General features: G+C 44.1%; 1 protein-coding gene across 1 annotated transcript; it reads right to left on the bottom strand.

Annotated features, from left to right (window-relative positions):
• Positions 1-1,419: 1,419 nt before the first annotated feature.
• On the bottom strand, positions 1,420-15,386 carry HTATIP2 (HIV-1 Tat interactive protein 2). The gene is made up of 6 exons (XM_068977874.1): positions 15,241-15,386; positions 14,703-14,898; positions 12,687-12,794; positions 3,579-3,716; positions 3,022-3,083; positions 1,420-2,444 (listed from the first exon to the last, which is right to left on the bottom strand). The coding sequence occupies exons 1-6, from the start codon at positions 15,348-15,350 to the stop codon at positions 2,219-2,221; spliced, it is 840 nt and encodes a 279-aa protein (XP_068833975.1). The 5' UTR covers positions 15,351-15,386; the 3' UTR covers positions 1,420-2,218.
• Between the last annotated feature and the right edge of the window lie 2,694 nt (positions 15,387-18,080).

The following is an 18,080-nucleotide window of genomic DNA, read 5'->3' as shown; positions in this document are numbered from 1 at the left end:
CGAAGTTTATCTGTCACCACAATGCACGGAGCAGCTTTTTTCTTTACTCCAAAGATAAAACACAGACCCTCTCCCATCACCCCACTTCACTACTGAGATCAGAATAGAATGTTGAAGACCCGACAGAAGGTTTGTGGGTAAGGAAATAACAGAATAATTTAAAACTGGGCACTGGGTATAGCTGCTTTTAGAGCCCACCAGCCTCAAGATATCCTCATGGAGTCCCCTCACTTCATGACACACTTCTTGCAGCCCATGCTTGTTATCACCCAAACACAAAGACTCTTCAAGAGTTAAGCCCCAAAGGAAACCCACCCTCCATGAAGAAGGAAGATGTTCTACCTCCTTCTTAAAGCCCACATTCCAAGATCTTATCTCATCCTAAAATATGCCTCTTTCCTAGATGACTGACATTGGGCTTATCCCATCCTAAGATATGCCTCTTTCCTAGATGACTGACATTGGGAATGTCCAATACCTTCTAAAGACAGACATGTGCACGCACGCGTGCACACTTCCCTTATGGATCAGATGGTAAAGAATCCACCTGCAGTGCGGGAGACCTGGGTTCCATCCCTGGGTTGGGAAGATTCCCTGGAGGAGGGCACAGCAACCCACTCCAGTATTCTAGCCTGGAGAATCCCCATGGACAGAGGAGCCTGGCGGGCTACAGTCCGTGGAGTCGCAGAGTCCAACATGATTGAGCAACTAAGCACGACAAACACCCACCCATTAAAGGGGATAGCCTTTATCTTCTGGCGTCCACTGAAGCTTGAGATTCACTACTTGGCTTCCCCCAGCACAGAAGTTAAGACGAATTTCACTGCTATCCTTTGCCCCATGATGTGTGCTCCTCTTGACTCTAACCTTTCCTTCTGCATCTTCCTTTCCTTCTCCATAGTTTTTAAAGTGAAGCACTTTGAGACATGTTAACTGGCTATGTGAACATTTTGTGGTTAATCATTAGAGAGACTCTAGACCAACAGAGAAACCCAGATATTTCTATCTTATGCATCCATGGCATGTACTGATTCAGTAACAACAAATCCTAGGTGGAATTTCCTGGAAATACACGGATACTGGACCCTCTTGCCGAGTGGCTGAAAACAGAAGCTATGGATTCAGGCTGACTTGGGTTAGAATCCTGGTTCTGCTATTTTCTGGCTTTAGCTTTGGGCCCTTGGGTAAGGCACTTAGCCACAGTGAGCCTCAGTTTCCCCATCTAAGATATGGGGATGATGTGAATTATAAGGATTGCTTGGAGGGTTAAAGGACAGACAGCACATATAAAGGCTGGCATTTAGCAATCACCTGATAAATACTAGCTGCTATACTATCACCCCACTGGTCAATACACTGCATATTCCAAATGAAACCTGGGCAATCTAAGGGCACCCACGACTTGTCTGTTCATATTAATTATTTAATTCTCCCATGAATTATATAAGCTCGGTTACATAATAACTTTTATTATATATCCAAAAGTAGTAAGGCACAACGTTCACTTACACAATGAACACGCAGTCAGGACAGGGTAGCTCAGAGACACAAACGTAAACAATTTTAGTTCAGAACTCATCTGCATGATACATAAAGTGTGCACTGCTGCTGTGACTCTGCAGAAAAGTGTTTCAAAGCTGGCCTCTGTGCCAGCGGCATCAGAACATTAAGATTCAACAACAGATTTCTGTGCCCATAACGCAAAAGTTCTGAGTCAGAAAATTCTGACTCAGGCCCTCCTATGAACCTCTTATTTCTGTGCAGAATACCAGACACTAGGCCACCAGAGAGCTGGTGGGTCTCTATTTCTGAAAGGCTCCCCGGGTGATGTCTACTTATGTACAAGCAAGCAAATGTTAGTTGCTCAGTCGTGTCTGACTTTTTGCAACCCCATGGACTGTAGCCCGCCAGATTCCTCTGTCCATGGAATTCTCCAGGCAAGAATACTGGAGTGGGTAGCCATTCCTTTCTCCAGGGATCTTCACCACCCAGGGATTGAACCTGGGGTCTCCCACATTACAAGCAGGTTCTTTACCATCTAAGCCACGAGGTTAGAGCCCCGGGTTCTAAAACGCTGAGGCAGAGCACAATAATTTTTTGACTGGACAAAAACTGAAAACCATAGTTAAAGCACATTTTTTTTAAGACTCTGAAATGACCAATTATCTGGTAGGTGTTGAGTCTGCCAATAAAAAAAAAAAAAATTTCTCCAGTGTGGTCATGGCTTGAGAGAGTCATCGGCTTTCCCCAGGTCATGGATGGCCTTGTTATCCAGCAGTTCCTTCTTCTTGTCGCTTGGTCTCACCGCGTTGTTCAGCATTGCTCTGACCACAGTTATCACTGGCACAGAGTGCCCACTGGCCCAAGATTCTGGTAAGGAGCCAAAGAACTTCCTAACCAGCCATTCACCTGGGCGAGATTCCTGCCGATCACATAAGAGAACTCTAAAGAGAAAAAGGAAAGCAGGGGAAGAGATGGTAAATTGCATTCAGACCATTGTGTTGTTGCTCAGTCACTACGTCATGTCCAACTCTTTCCAACCCCGTGGAGTGCAGCACACCAGGCTTCCCTGTCCTCCCCTATCTCCCGGAGGCTCAGACCATACAGGATGCTAATTGAACATCCCCAAATTCACGTTAAAGCTCTAACCCCAAGCGAGATGTCACCCAACACTAACCCTGAGGGGACCTTAATCTTGGACTGGTAACCTCCCATTCTGTGGTGTTAGGGCAGCCCAAACACCAATCCAGTGTGAAATCAGTCTTATTTGGGCATGAAGAGGATTCTGAAGAAAGTAGCAAAAGCTACCCAGGAAATTCCAGACTATTCTGAACGTGGCACCAACAACCATCTACCCCTTTCTTGAAAGCCCAAAGCTGGGTTCTTCAAGGAAGTGCTCTCCCTCCATACAACGTCTATTCACATCACAGATATCTTATTTGTTAGTCTCTTCAAATGAAAAACCAGCTCCTATAGAATAACCAACTTAAAGGGGTACTCCTAGGCAGCAGGAATACTTACCCAGGCCTAAATATGGAGTAACGATCAAATTTTAACTCTTCAACTCTAGCTTCCACTTCTCCCTGTTAGCAAAAGAAACGTTTAGTATGTAATCAAGACTGACTTGCTGTAATGCTAACAAGAGTAACTTGGGGTTTTAAAGACAATCTGCTTCTGCAGGTCTCAATATTTGTAAATATCCTCTTCCAGAGTTTTAGACTCTAGAGTCTGTAAAGTGAAGGAAGAGATGACATGCAGTAGAAAATGAAAAATGATGCACTGAACTGTCTCAAAGTCTCTTCTGATGCTAGGGTTCTGAGCTTATCTTCAATACCAGAGATGGCAACATTTCATTTCATGCTTACCAGATAATCAACAAAGGGGAAGACACTGGAAACTATCTTTCGAATCACTCTTGATTACTAAATATATCCCTGCAAAAGAGCAGTCCCTGCAGCTATAAAAAATGCATAACATAATGCATTTAATGCATTTTGGTATTACCTAGCATTTTATGTTACTACTGCCAAAAAGCCAAGGTTCCCCAAAGTATATAAAAGACAGAAACAAGCACAAACCTTGACTTGCAGATATAAAAAATTGCTTGACTTATCAGCTCCCTTAGAGGAGAGTAAGTTGAAATGCTTGCACCCTCCAGACTTCGCAAGCTCTGCAGACTTCAGGACATAATCACGATCAACACGGACAAATCCCTCCTAAGGGCAAAAAGAATGAGTTATTTCCAAACAGCTGTGAGTTCGCCTTAAAAATTACTCCTCAGCTTGGGTGGCAGGTAAGCAGTCCTGCAGTGGGGAGGGGAGGGGATCCAAGCAAAATGAATCCGAGTAAAACATGAACGTCAGGCTCAGACCCTGGGAAGGGCTCCGATAAGACGCTCAGGATGGATGTTCCAGCTTCGGTAGCAAGGCCAGACTGTGATGAAAAAACAAGGTCAGTGACACTGAAACACAGACACCGAGCAAATCTGCAAGGAACAAAAGGAACGATAATACTATCAGGCTTGGAAACGGTGTTTAGCCTCACGTTTCTTTGTCTTTAGTCGCTTACAACCTTACCACCCTCCTCCTGTCTCCTCTGTTTTTTTTCAGTGTTAACTTTAACGTGGGAGTGTCTCAGAAGAATGGCTGCGGACACTATCCAGGCACTATGACAATGAAGTCTATTTAACTTCCAACTTTTATGTATGTTTTACAACATACTTCACATGTTAGTAAGGAGTGCATCTGCAAATTTTTTACTGACAGGTGTATAACCAAGGGGGGTTTCCCAGGTGGCTCAGTGTTAAAGAATCTACGTGACAGGCAGGAGACATGGGTTCGATCCCTGGGCTGGGAAGATACCCTGGAGAAGGCAACGACAACATGCTCCAGTATTCTTGCTTGGGAAATCCCATGGACAGAGGAGCCTAGTAGCCTACAGTCCATGGGGTCACAAAAGAGCTGAATAAACAACAACATATAATTAAGAATGTTGGGCGACCCCTGATCTAGACTCAGTCCAGTGAGGGTAGCAGTTGGATCTTTCTTAGTTCACATCTCAGCATCTGTACATGACCAGTACATCCAAAAATACTGGAATGAATGAAAGTCCAGTGAAAGCAGGAAAAAAGGCAAATCCAACTAGGAAAAAAATAAGAGGCAATCAAAGGAGGAGGGCACAGGATGGTGTAAACAAGAGAATACGGACTCATTTTTATTTTTAGGGTCTAACTGAAGGACACATGCCTGTATCCAGAAAAGCAAATTCCGTGTAATAGTTTCTTGGGACCACCACAAAGCCAGGCATCTTCAAACTCAGGACAGCTGAAAAGAAGTCTAACGTCCACTGAAGTTGAACTTCACAAGTACCCACGATTATATAATGAAGTTACACATAAGGAGGATTCCAAATCTGAAGGCTGAATTACTGTTCCAGTGATTTTTTTGTTGTTGTTTTTAATTAAAAATCTGCTCAAACAGAGGTTCTGTAACCGTCTAGAGGATGGGATGGGGAGAGAGATAGGAGGGAGGTTTGGGAGGGAGGGGACATGGGTGTACCTAAGGTTGATTCTTGTTGATGCTTGACAACAAAATTCTGTAAAGCAGTTATCCTTCAATTAAGAATAAATAAATTTTTAAAAATCTGCCCTCTCGTAGTTATTGACCCTAAATGTATGTATCTTTCATAGGATAGATAGAAGGCACTTTTGGAAACATCACCACCAACCCCCTCACTGTGGAGACGTGACCACAAGGTCCAGCAATCCAAGAACTCCCGGCTAACAAGTGAGAGAGATGAGAGCAGGATGCAAATTCCTGACTCTCTAAGCAGGGCTTCCCACTTGTACCCATATTCCTTCTTACCTCACACCATCTCCAGCTAATGACAGGACTAATTCATTGCTGTGGTAGGCAGAATAATGGCCCCTCAAAGATGCCCACATCCTAATCCCCACACCTGGGACTGTGTTAGAGGCTGCATGGCCCAGGTGAATGAAGGTTGCAGAATCAACCTATGGCTGCTAATCAGCCTTTCCACTCTCCTCTTTCACCCTCATCAAGAGGCTCTTTAGTTCCTCTTCACTTTCTGCCATTAAAGTGGTATCGTCTGTGCATCTGAGGTTGTTGATGCTTCTCCCAGCAATCTTGATTCCAGCTTGTTATTCACCCTAGCCTGGGCTTTTGCATGATTTACTCTGCATATAAATCAAATAAGTGGGGTGACAATACACAGGCCTGAAGTACTCCTTTCTCAAGTCTGAAACAGTCCTTGGTTTCATGTCCGGTTCTACCTGTTGACCTGTATATATAGGATTCTCAGGAGATATGGAAGGTGGCCTGGTATTCCCATCTCTTTAAGAACTTTCCACAGTCTGATGGGGTCGCAAAGAGTCGGGCACGACCTAGCGACTGAACAACAACACTCAGTAACAACAACCTTGATGCTGAAAAAGGTTATCCTGTATTATCCAAGCGGGCCCAATGTAATCACAAGAGTCCTTACAGTGGAAAAGGGTAGCAGAAAAGGAAGCTGGAGTCAGGCAGTGTGAGGCGCACTGGATCCCCCGTTGCTGGCCTTAAAGACGGAGGGAGGGACCATGAACCCCCGCGGCCTCTAGAGCAAGAAACGGTAAAGAAATGGATTCTCCCCTAGAGCCTGCAGGAGAGAAAGCAGCCCTGTCAACACCTTGATTTCATCTCAGCAAAATCCACATCAGCCTGCTAACCAGAAGATGATAAATTCACATTGTTTTAAGCCACTAACTTTGAGGGAATCTGTTACACCAGCAATAGGAAACTAATACAGAATTCAATTCTAAAACAAGGGGCCCCAGCGAACTTTTCTGACTTTGTATGGCAGTGGATCATAAAAGAAAACATATTCTCAGTATAGGACTGGCTATAAAGTGTTCATATACTAAACATCTTCTGCAACCAGCTCCCAGACCCCAAAATAGAGCGTCACTGTTACCCCAAAATCCTGTTTTGTCCTCTCTTCTCATCACTCCCCACAGAGAATCTTTGACCAGGTCCACGACCTGCAGGACAGGTCTGTTGTTCCTTTGCCTTTCCTTTTTTTAGATGATATAACCTTAACTCTTAGCCAGGTATCATCCCCATCTCCTTTTGTGTTGTAGACTTTGAGATTCAGTCCTAATACTGGACTCGAAGACCCATCCTACACACTGACTGCAATTCCCTCTTGCTGCTCTTCCAAATGGGTGTGCCGCACACTGATTTTAATACTCAGCACACTCTGAGAGTGGGATGAGACTGATCTCCTCTGAGCCATTCTCTGAATTGAGATTTTACATGTGCTGAAAATGTACCAAGAACCACTCAAAATGACATCGAAAAATTCAAAAACACTCTACTTCTCTTCCATATCTATTTTCTTCCCCTCACTCCAATTCAGCAGAACTCTGATTTTGGTAACAGGTCCATGATTTCCAATAAAATTACACTGGTGACTAGTGGAATTCTTTTTTGTTGCTGCTACTGGTTTAGCGCTATTTCTTAGAAGGATTATTAGAACTATCTCTGTTAAAAAATGTTTCTTCTTTCATCAGCATCTTTAAAAATAAGGGAAAGCTTCAGCCAATCACAAGGCTCTAGACTGACGCCGTGCCTCTCACTTAATCCAGGGCCAGTAAAGGGATAATTTGATTAAACTGAGACCCCAATTTATTTGGCTTTAGTTCTGGATCAACCTCTCCTTAATAGAGTCCTGTCGTCTCTGATTGTTTGATGAAAATTAAAGTGACATAAATACCATAGGACTTTTTCCAATCTGATTAGTCAGCTAAGGCACATCAATAGCACCCCAGCCATCAGCCTCTGGCGTCCCTCCTGTCACCCGCCTGGCGAAGGGCTGGCAAGGGCCCCTTGCGGGACGAGCACCCACGCCGCTGCTGCAACCCCCACGCTTGGCCCGTCAGCCCTGCTCAATGGGCCCTGCTGACAAGGTGCCCATACCTTTCTCCACCGCTGTTCTCTGGACAAAGCAAAATACTGTTTTATTAGCAATCAATGGCTGTTAATCCACAACGATTTCACAAATCCTCTGAGCCCTCAAGCTGATTATAAATACGCATTTTTCCAAGCCCACAAACTTTGAATTTCACTTCCCCCACCCTGATGCGTGGCCTTTTAGCTGGTGAATGAAACTCAAAAGCAAAGGGGTCAACGGCTTTCAAGGACTTGGAAACCAAACTAAACGTGGATCCCAGCGACTGAGTCAGAGACACCGACACACAGCTGGTTTTCTCTGGAGTAAGGAAGATGCTGTTTATAGACCGAAGGGAGCTATCTTTAAAATCTTATTATTAACACCCTTTCTTATTCTCCAGCAACTCAAATAAAAAAGCAATAGAAAAACAAACTAAAACACGCTACTCCATATCCCAGAAACACAATTTTCAGAAAAACCATATTTAGTTTCCCTAACCATATAGCAGGAAAAAAAAAAGACGTCTCTTCTGAGAGCATTAAAACCATTATATTATTGAGTCTTTACGATCCACAGTCGGTATGTTTTACTCTAAGACAGGAATCAGGGTCCTTCTAGAAAAAGGAATTGATTAAATAAATTGCCACTATAAATTTCCTTTTCCAGTACCTGCTCAAAAGAATAAACACAATATACTTATATGACACAGCAGAGAGAGCTTTGTGAGCTCCACAAACATGTAGGGAGACAAATTCTCTAATTACTCTTTAAGTCTTACGACAATCCAAAGCTACTAAGTATTCTTTCTAATCTTTGCCAACGCCTGCACACTGGGAACACTGTGCCTTAGGAATAATTCATCCTGACACAGCATTTCAATACTGACTGATATGACAGGCAAGCAGCAGGAATGAAGCAAAGTCAAGAAGGATCTTTTCCAAGAAGGGAGGATCTATCATCCCGCAAAGGGTCCCACTTGGCCATATTTCTGCTTCCGATTCTTTCTCCTCCACTCCCTTTTCAATCCAACCCTACGAATTAGACTAGAAACCAAAGAGATGCTGACCAACAATGGACAGTATGACCTGAGACCCTATTTGTTCCTGTCCTGGAGAGCACATCTGTACTTCACGTACAGAGTAGGAAGCAAGGTCTTGGTGAGCAAAGGAGCTCTGGAGAGAAAAACAGAATCTTACAGAGATTCCTGAGTCAATCTCCATGTTCTCACACTTTTTTTTTTTTTTCCCCCATTCGGGGCACTCTTTTCTCTGTGTTTTAAAAGTCAAAGAATTTTGCAGGCCAAAGGAGCTGCAGTGGTTACCTCCCTCTCAGCACAGACAAGGCGGCAGTGGTCCACAGGAGCTAACTGGCATACTCAAGGCCCCACAGCCACTTGGTATCCAAACAGACCCTATAATCTGGGTTCCCTGAACCATGTGGGACCTCACCACTTCAGAAGTCCCCTTCTAGACATCAAAGAAAACAGTAGAGGTGACAACAGGAGCTGGCAAACTTTCCCTGTACAAGATGAGATAGTAAATATTTACAGGTTTACAACTGTAATTACACAGCTCTGCCATCATCGTGCAAACGTGGCCATTAATCATACATAAAGTAATGAGACTATTTCAGTAAAATTTTATTTATGGATACAGAAATTAGAATTTTTTATATCCTCATGTGTCATGACACATTTTTCCTCTTTGAAAATTTTTAACCACTTAAAAATATAAAAACATTCTTAGCTCAAGGGTTATTCAAAAACAGGCAGGCTGTATTCAGCCCACAGCAGTGTGCAAGTGCCAGGTTTAGAAGAGTGTATTATTAGAATCAGAAGCCCAGAGACTTCAATGATGCCTAATAAACGTGACAGTAGCTGTGTTAATCACATTAATGGCACCGTTCATTTGATAGACTCCAAAAGCCTGGACTTTGGAATCCTGTGCTGAGCTGGTGAGGAGATAAATGAAAAGATGAAATTACAATAACACCCCCCCTCAAACTCACTAACCAAATCCTTCTCTTAATAAGGAGAAAGCACCATTCTCAGTGGCACCTGTGAGTTTTCTGCACTTCACTTACAGCCAATGTAGATCTGGTTTCCAAGTGATATTTCAAACTTCACTGGCATGTAAGTTACATACCAAAGCAATGTGAAGGTCATCTGGGTCAACAGTACCTGGAAAACCAGCAGGTGAGGAGGACTAATACTGCCCAACGCCTCCTGAAAGCAGGCCCAACAAGAGGAAGAGAGTGGGCTGCATCAGAACCCCCCAGGAAGCCTATTAAAAACAGGCTTTCAACCTCAGATTCTGATACAACACATCTGGATTAGGGTCAGGTCATGAAGTCCCTGCATTGATTAGACAACTGTGGTGTGTGAATGTGAAAAGATCAGCATCTCACCAGCTGCTGCTAAAGGAAATGGTTTTCCAAACAGCTCAAGACGGCTAACAGACCCTAGCACCAGTCTCAATAGAAATCTTGGTAGACTGTATTTTATGGTTGTTCGTATGTTGAAGGCCTAATCTCCAGTTAATGTGTCCTTGTTTGCAGATGTAATTAGTTCAGATGAGGTCATACTGAGTAGTTGTTCAGTCATGTCCAACTCCTTGCAACTCCATGGACTGTAGCCAGCCAGGCTCCTCTATCCATGGAATTCTGCAGGCAAGAATACTGGAGTGGGTAACTGTACCCTTCTCCAGGGGACACCCTCCAGGAAGCTATACCCTTCTGACCCAGGGACTGAACCCAGGTCTCCCGCATTGCGGGCAGATTCTTTACAGTCTGAGCCACAAGGGAAGCCCCATACTGAGAATGGTTTGACTAGTACTGTTATGAAAAGGAGAAATTTGGACCTGGCCACAGGCAGGTGGCGCTAGTGGTAAAGAACCCACCTGCCAATGCAGGAGACATTGACTTGGGTTTGACCCCTGGGTCAGGAAGATCCCTTGGAGAGGGGCCTGGCAACTCACTCCAGTATTCTTGCCTGGAGAATCCCATGGACCGAGGAGCCTGGCAGGCTATAGTCCATACGGTCGCATAGAGTCAGTCAGACTGAAGTGACTTAGCATGCACACACAAGTATGTAGGAAAAATGCCACGAGAAGAGACACAGGGAGAAGTCAGCCATCTGTAGGTCAAAGAGAGAAGCCTGGAAAGCATCCTTCCTTCCCAGCCCTCAAAACGGACCAACACTGCCAATACCCCGATCTCAGATGTTCAGGCTTCAGGACTGGGAGATAGGAAATTCCTGTTGTTTAAGCCACGGGGGTTATCATTTTTTGTTATGACAGCCCTAGCAAAGTAATACAATGAAGGTCAAAGGGAAATAAGCGGACTACTCAGATGACTTCAACACTAGAGATAGAAACCCTGAATTTCTCGAAGTTCCTCTACTGGAAACTCTGGGTACTAGACGAAAATGTGGGCTATTTCAGTTACAAAACAGCTACAGAACAGCACTTAGCTAGCCACCAACTTTGCAAAAGCCATCCAATGACCTTTAAAAAAAAAAAAAAACAGACAGGGTTCCTGACTAGAATACCAGGTGGGGTGAGGCCCCCATCAAACAAGTACCTAGCCACTTGTGAACTGTCACTTCTTTTAAACTGCCTTAAGTTATCACAACCTCCAAGCTTTATATTGCATCCAATCTAAATTAGTATCAAATTAAAAACAAAAAATACTTTCTGGAGGAAATGTCAGCTTATTTCCTATCACTATCTTCTTAAACCATTTATGCCTTAACTAATTTCTGAGATTATATATTTGGTTTACTAGTCTTTTCCTTACTCATTAGTTACTTTTATCTTTCCAAACTGTTTGGAGAATAAAAAGTATTGAGCAGCCTGTGGGGTGGGGAAAAAACTCCCATCAAAAGAAAAATATTCTAGATCGGGAACACACCCAAATCCTGATTAAAATTGCATTACACAATTTGAATGCAATAAAACAATTTAGACCTTCCCCTGGAGAGCCCTATGAGATTTGCCTTCTGTCATGAAAATCAACCGCTCTATGCCTAATGCAGTGTTTTTTATTTTGCTGAGTCACCACCAAAGTCAGGTTGGCAGTTGAGACCGTGGAACCTGCAGTGTACTAGAACAAAAATTTTTCCATGCTTTTAGAGGACACAAGGCTTGTGACTGTCCCTGGGACAGAAAAGACTGCATGAGCTGCTCGGCAGGAAAATGACCCTTCATAGGAGAGATGATGTGCCAATTCCTGGGGGAGTCAAACTTCTTGATAATCCTCACTTCTCAGCAAAGAACTCAAAAACCAGACTGCTCCTCTGGGCACATGGCAAAACTACAAAAAATCTGGAAATTCATCCCTAATGAAAGCATAAATAGAATTATTCTTTGGATCACGCAAACAGCCCAGAGAAATACATCTGAGCCTAACTTCTTGGTTGGTATAAATCAATAGTTCTTAACTGTGTGTTCTCTGAATGTTTCTGATGCCTGGGCCTGTTTATAAACCTATGGTAAGCCCGCATGGAACCACTGTTGTCCTGCATATTAACAGACATGTTTAACTCCAGCAAGTAAATTCTGTCAGAGATAAACTATAGTCAAGGTATAAATTAGATAAGATGTACGAATTAACACCTGCCCAGCATCTATATAGTAAGCTTTGATTTCTAACTACATAGTAAAGTTTGACTTCTAGATAGAGGCCGACGCAATTTAGAATGCAATTTATCATTAAAAAGCAAATAAAATGTGTGTGAAGATAGTTCTGCGTCAGTTAAGGCTGAATCACCACAGGGGTTGAATCATCGCTGGAGGCTGAGTCATCATTGGAAGCTAGCTGAATCGTGCCTCTGTTCTGATGTTCTAGCGCAGAAGCTTAAGGCTCTGCATGGAAACAGGTTGAAGCAAATCACTCAAGTAAGAGAGATCAATTTAAGACATTTATAAAGAAACAAAAAAACTTACTCCTAAGAGTATGAGCCAGTTACTTTTACTCAAACCTTAGTCAGAGGATGGAGTGACCACAATATCTGCAAAAGGCAAGACCATGAAATATCTATGATGGGATATGAACTCAAGGATTATGTTGAAGGAAAGATGAATTTATCAGTACTATTCAAAGTATAGCAAATACTAGGGCAGCACATGGAATCATAAATGTTAAGTGCTAACATACATTTAAAGCAAAAGGGGGAGCAAAAATAGAATCTTTGACGTGACTGACAAGAGAAAAGGGCAAAGGGTGTATTTCTTCCTTACCGCACCAGCTTTTTTTCTGGTGGTACCCAGGCAACAGAATCCAACATCATGACCTTGAAAGGCAGAAGCGTAGTCATCCAGTTTCTCAAAGTCCACCACTTCTTGATTCTAGACAACAGAGACATAGCTGTATATTACTTGATGTTATTAAAACAAAACCACCAGGAAAAAAATACCCCCTCGAGATTTAAAGAATAAATGAGAGAATATTACTAGAGTCAATTCACTTAACATCACATTTTGCAAGCTCATTTTCTTCCAGAAAAAGCAATAAATCTAAATTTAAACTTAATGTCTACTGTACTTAAATGTCTACAGTACACACAGCTGGACTACAGGTGATCTAGCTCTAAGTCAGGTTCAAATATAATTTTCTCTCTGGAAAAATAAAAGACCTCTCTGTATATTACCAGGAGAAATACCAATGAGGTATAATGTCAAGGAAAGAAATGGCGTCTGGAATCTCAAAACCCAGGTTTGAGTCTTGGGTTTGCTGCTTACTAGGCATGATAATCACTTTGGCCGAGTTATTCACATGCCTCAGTTCCTTCAGCAATAAAATGTGAAAGATAATCTTTCTTTCAGTCTAAACCAGCATTACAATCAGGCAGCAGGTGCTTGACAAAAAGCCATATTCCTAGGTCTCACGCCAACTCTGCACTTTTGATAAGCACCCTTGCTAATTCTCACACTTATGAATATTCATGACATTCCATCTAACCTCATAAGTTTGCTTTGAAATTTTAAAAAGAAAAGTTTCAGAAGTTCCCATGATCCAGGAGTTTACATAAAATGTTGCTTTTCCTCTCTTTCAAAAGCATTTTCCTGGCACTGTACCCAATGCTGAAGAAAGGAATGCTTACAGAAAGTGCCTGACCAAAAGAAGTGCCAACAAAACTCAACCATCAAAGCACACAACTCCATTTCAGTTTCTAATGGCCAGAAGTGTCTGACTTCGTGGCCCATGAAGTCAGACTATAAAGATCACATATTACCTGCCTAAGTCTGAACAAAGATGTCCATTTAGAATAGAAAAATCCTGAGAGACCAAAAACATATCAAAATGACCTGCAGGAGTCAAGGACATTTATCTGTTAGACAGTTAACTGGAATGTTCCACCTGTGAAACCTGTGGGAACAGTTGGAGATATCAGAATTACACCACAGTTTAATTTACCGCAGTTTACAAATTACTCCCTTTACAAACTTCCACCAAGCTCAAGCTTTAGCTATTTAGAGGATTAGCACCAGACTGCAATCTGCTGTATCAGTGGGTCAACCAAGAAAGTGTACGTGACAGTAAAAGGATGATTCAACTTACAGACACAAGCCTGCAGCCCTGAGAAGTCAGGCAGGGCAAATTCTTGCAGCTGAAAAACTGCACCTCTCAGAGCCAGAAAGTGTTTCCCACTCCACAAACCATCTTCTGATTCACTGACATTAGTGTGGAGTGGACAGGTAAACAAAACAAGCAATGGGGTTGAGAAAATTGCCCAAGGTCACAGGACTGTTTTCTCTAGAAGCCATATTGGAGAACCCTGGCAACGTGGCTCTTCTCTTCGTCCCTGGCCTCCCTTTCACCTAGGCTTCACCTTATGGGGGTCTGGACTGAGAGAAGGGCTTTGTTCAAGTGAGGAGGAAGCCCACCGGGACATACAATCCAGCTTCCAGTAAAGCCTCTCACAGACCAATCGTGGTCACACTTCACCTCTTAAAGTGAAGTGAAAGTTGCTCAGTCGTGTCCGACTCTTTGCGACCCCATGGATTATACAGTCCATGGAATTCTCCAGGCCAGAATACTGGAGTGGGTAGCCTTTCCCTTCTCCAGGGGATCTTCCCAACACAGGAACTGAACCAGGGTCTCATGCATTGCAGGCAATGAGCCTTTACCAACTGAGCTATGAGGGAAGCCCGAACACCTCTTGGGGCCACCGCAAGCAAGCCTTGCAGCAGAAAATACCCTCATCCTGCAGAAACACTGCGGGGACACTTTTGAGTCATAGCTCAAATACTCACCACATTTTTATAAGCTTCCTCGTCCAACGTGAGCTTCCTCCGGCCAATCAGCGTGACTTTGGAAAACAGGCCCTGTTCCAGAATTTCTTTCAAGAGCACTCTGCCGGTTTCCCCGCTGGCGCCCAGAATAAAGACGGATTTATTCTGCATCCTGAAGTCTTCCCGAAGCTTCGGCAGGGATTCTGTCTCGGCCATGCTGCAGAAATAACATTAACAGGTGCTGGTCTCGGGACGTTGAAGGGGCGGCCGTGCTTCCCCTGGAACAAGGGTGGGTGTGTGGGTTGGTCAGGAGGAAGGTAAGATTCTTCTCCGCAGTCTAGGCCCAGGGGAAAGTGCAGAGTCACCGGCAGGGTGTGGCGCCCTGGCCGTTCCCCAGCACCTGAGCCAACCCACACCTCAGAAGGGGATGGAACAGGGGCTGCACTCAGGTGTCACAAATTGCCGGTACCAGGGAGCCCGTGTCCCCGACTCCGGCCCCTCCTTCCTCCAACCACTGGGGGTGCGGAGCCCAGCTCGGTCCCCCAAGCGGAGGGGTTACCTGACGCTGGCCCCCTGCCCCACGTCCTCGGGCTGCAGCAGGAGCAAGGCGGCTACCAGCGCCGCCACCCCCGCCGCAGCCGCGGCGCTCAGAGCTGCGGGCCGGGACATCCGGCCATCCCTCCAGCCCCGCGTTCCTACTCCCCCGGCACGCCTCGTTGGGGCCCCTCCCAGCTCGACGCCTACCGGGACTTCGTCTTCCGGGTGACTTCCGGGTATCGCTGCTCGCCCCGCCCAGAGGGATGGGGCCCGGTGGGGGTCGGAGGGTGCGGCCCAGGCGCGCCTTGAGCACGTGGCCGCGCCCATCTGGGTAGAAAGCTCGGAGACCCCTACCTCAATGTCAGGGATCTCTGGACCCCTCTCTCCAGCGTTCTTCCTCACTCCCCGGGCTGAACTGGCCTGCATCCAAGGCCTCCGGCCAGTAGCCTTGACCTGCGTTTGACCCTTTTCAAAACCTATAATGTCAACTGCGTGTTGCACATCTTCATCTTGAATTCACATAGAAATGTAACCCTTCCCTTCCAACCTCCCCCAAACAGCAGTAAAACCAGTCTGTTCCTTGCCTCTCTTGGGTGTCACTGTCGATTCATTTCCACAATCTTCACCCCTTCCCTCTCGAGTCAGAAATTCCGACTCTCCCCTTTGACTGCTTTGGCAGGTCTTTCCACATTCTAGATTAATCACCAAGGCTTGCCATCCTCTCTGCCTTTCAAATATTTCTCTTATGCAATTCCGGCTCTCACTTTATCACACCAGTACAACAGGTTTCCCTGCTTAGGTTCTAGATGGTTGAGCCAGAGCAACCTTCTACACCCATTCCCCTGTACACTCTTCGGAGCCAAGATCCATCGATTAGTAAGTAGTAAAGTCGCTCAGTCGTGTCCGACTCTGTGACCCCATGGACTGTAGCCTACCAGGCTTCTCCATCCATGGGATTTTCCAGATAAGAATACTGGAGTGGGTTGCCATTTCCTTCTCCAGGAGATCTTCCCAACCCAGGGATTGAACCCGGGTCTCCTGGATTGTAGGCAGACGCTTTACCATCTAAGCCATCAGGATTAGGACATAGCTATCTACACTGGGCCTGTCCCGGATTTTGGAAGTCCTGGACAGGAGTTAGAATCATAAGCCAGAACCTGTACAACAGAGATAGATTGTGTTGTGGACTTTGGCCATTTTTGGCTGCCCAGCATTCAAATACTAGTCTTATTCTGTGCTGTGCTTAGTCATTCAGTTGTGTCCAACTCTTGGCGACCGCAGAGACTGTAGCCTGTCAGGCTCCTCTGTCTATGGGATTCACCAGGCAAGAATACTGGAGTGGTTGCCATTTCCTTCTCCTAGTCTTATTTTAGGGAATTTCAAAATTAATGGGATACAGGGCTCTACCTCCTACTCTGGAAGTCAAGTAAAACATGTTTCTTCTTCCAACTGCCAGGGAATTATTTTACATGCAGGTGAGACCTAGGCTCAGCCAGTCACACACTTCTCATCTAGGTTTTTCACTTTGGAAGGTTATACAATGATGCTGTGGGAAGCTGAGATAGAGTTTGGTTGGACAGAGCAACTGTATAGAATAAGGGCATCCTGGGATCTGCCAGTGATCTGATGATCTGATTGGTTGCTTCACTTTCTTTAATTCCTGCCTGTGTCCAAAGGCTGTTTATTATACTTCCTCTTATTCTTTTCTTTCTTTCCTTTTTTTTTTTTGGCAATAGTTTCATTTTCTGCTTTAGCTAACCAGAGCTATCTTCTGTTGCTTGCAACCAAAAACCTTAACTGATACAACGTGGAGTGTTTCCTTCCCTGCTGGTCTGCCACAGTGTTGGATTCTTCTATTAGAGTTCCTAGAGCTTTTCTGCTAAAAGGCAACTTAAAACCATGCCAGCTAACACTGTCTCAAGAATTCATTAATCAAATCTGTTGCAGAGATGATTAGCATTGTAGTGTTTATTCTCTTTTTAAAAAAATTGTGTCATAATTAATATACAATAAAATCAGTTAAGTTCAGTTGCTCAGTTGTGTCTGACTCTTTGCAACCCCACGGACTGCAGCATGCCAGGCTTCCCTGTCCATCACCAACTCCCTGAGCTTGCTCAAACTTATGCCCATCGAGTCGGTGATGCCATCTAACCATCTCATCCTCTGTCATCCCCTTCTCCTCCTGCCTTCAATCTTTCCCAGCATCAGGGTCTTTTCCAATGACTCAGCTCTTCACATCGGGTGGCCTAAGTACTGGAGTTTCAGCTTCAGCATCAGTCTTTCCAATGAATATTCAGGACTGATTTCCTTCAGGATGGACTGGTTGGATCTCCTTGCAGTCCAAGGGACTCTCAAGAGTCTTCTCCAACACCACAGTTCAAAAGCATCAATTCTTCAGCATGGATACATAGAATAAAATGCATGGGTGGAAAAGGTTCTATACCATGCTTTTAGACAATTGTGTATTCATCTTCACAACTACCACTAGAAACAAGATACAGAACATTTCTGTCACCCCAGAAAGTGCCTTCAATCCCTTCCATCCCAAAGGCAACCATTTTCTAATCTGTCAGTAGGTTAGTTTTGTCTGTTATAGGACTTCATTAAATATAATCATATAGCACATACTCTTTTGTATCTCAAGTTTTTTGCTCAGCATAATGTTTTTAAGATTCATCTCTATTGTTTGTAGCTGTGTTATGACTTTCATGGATACTATGCACTTCAATGAGCCCCTTCCTTCATAAAAAATAAAATTTATCTCCTATGACTGTGTTGCTATAATGACAAATATAATTATGTAATAAAACATTTTCATCAACCTAAAAGTTCATTTTTTCCTTTTTGATTTTAAAAGAAAAC

Source organism: Capricornis sumatraensis, chromosome 8, assembly GCF_032405125.1.
Source record: "Capricornis sumatraensis isolate serow.1 chromosome 8, serow.2, whole genome shotgun sequence".
Classification (NCBI taxonomy): domain Eukaryota; kingdom Metazoa; phylum Chordata; class Mammalia; order Artiodactyla; family Bovidae; genus Capricornis; species Capricornis sumatraensis.
Note: the sequence above shows the minus strand (reverse complement) of the source record. Positions and strands in the feature narration are given on the sequence as shown.

Bases quoted from the DNA above. Each gene is read 5' to 3' on its own strand.
- HTATIP2 (XM_068977874.1), bottom strand. From the start codon at position 15,350: ATGTCCCGGCCCGCAGCTCTGAGCGCCGCGGCTGCGGCGGGGGTGGCG. The intron at 14,899-15,240 runs GTAACCCCTCCG...TTATTTCTGCAG, and splicing joins GGGCAGGGGGCCAGCGTCAG to CATGGCCGAGACAGAATCCC. The intron at 2,445-3,021 runs GTAAGTATTCCT...TTTTCTCTTTAG, and splicing joins TACTCCATATTTAGGCCTGG to AGTTCTCTTATGTGATCGGC.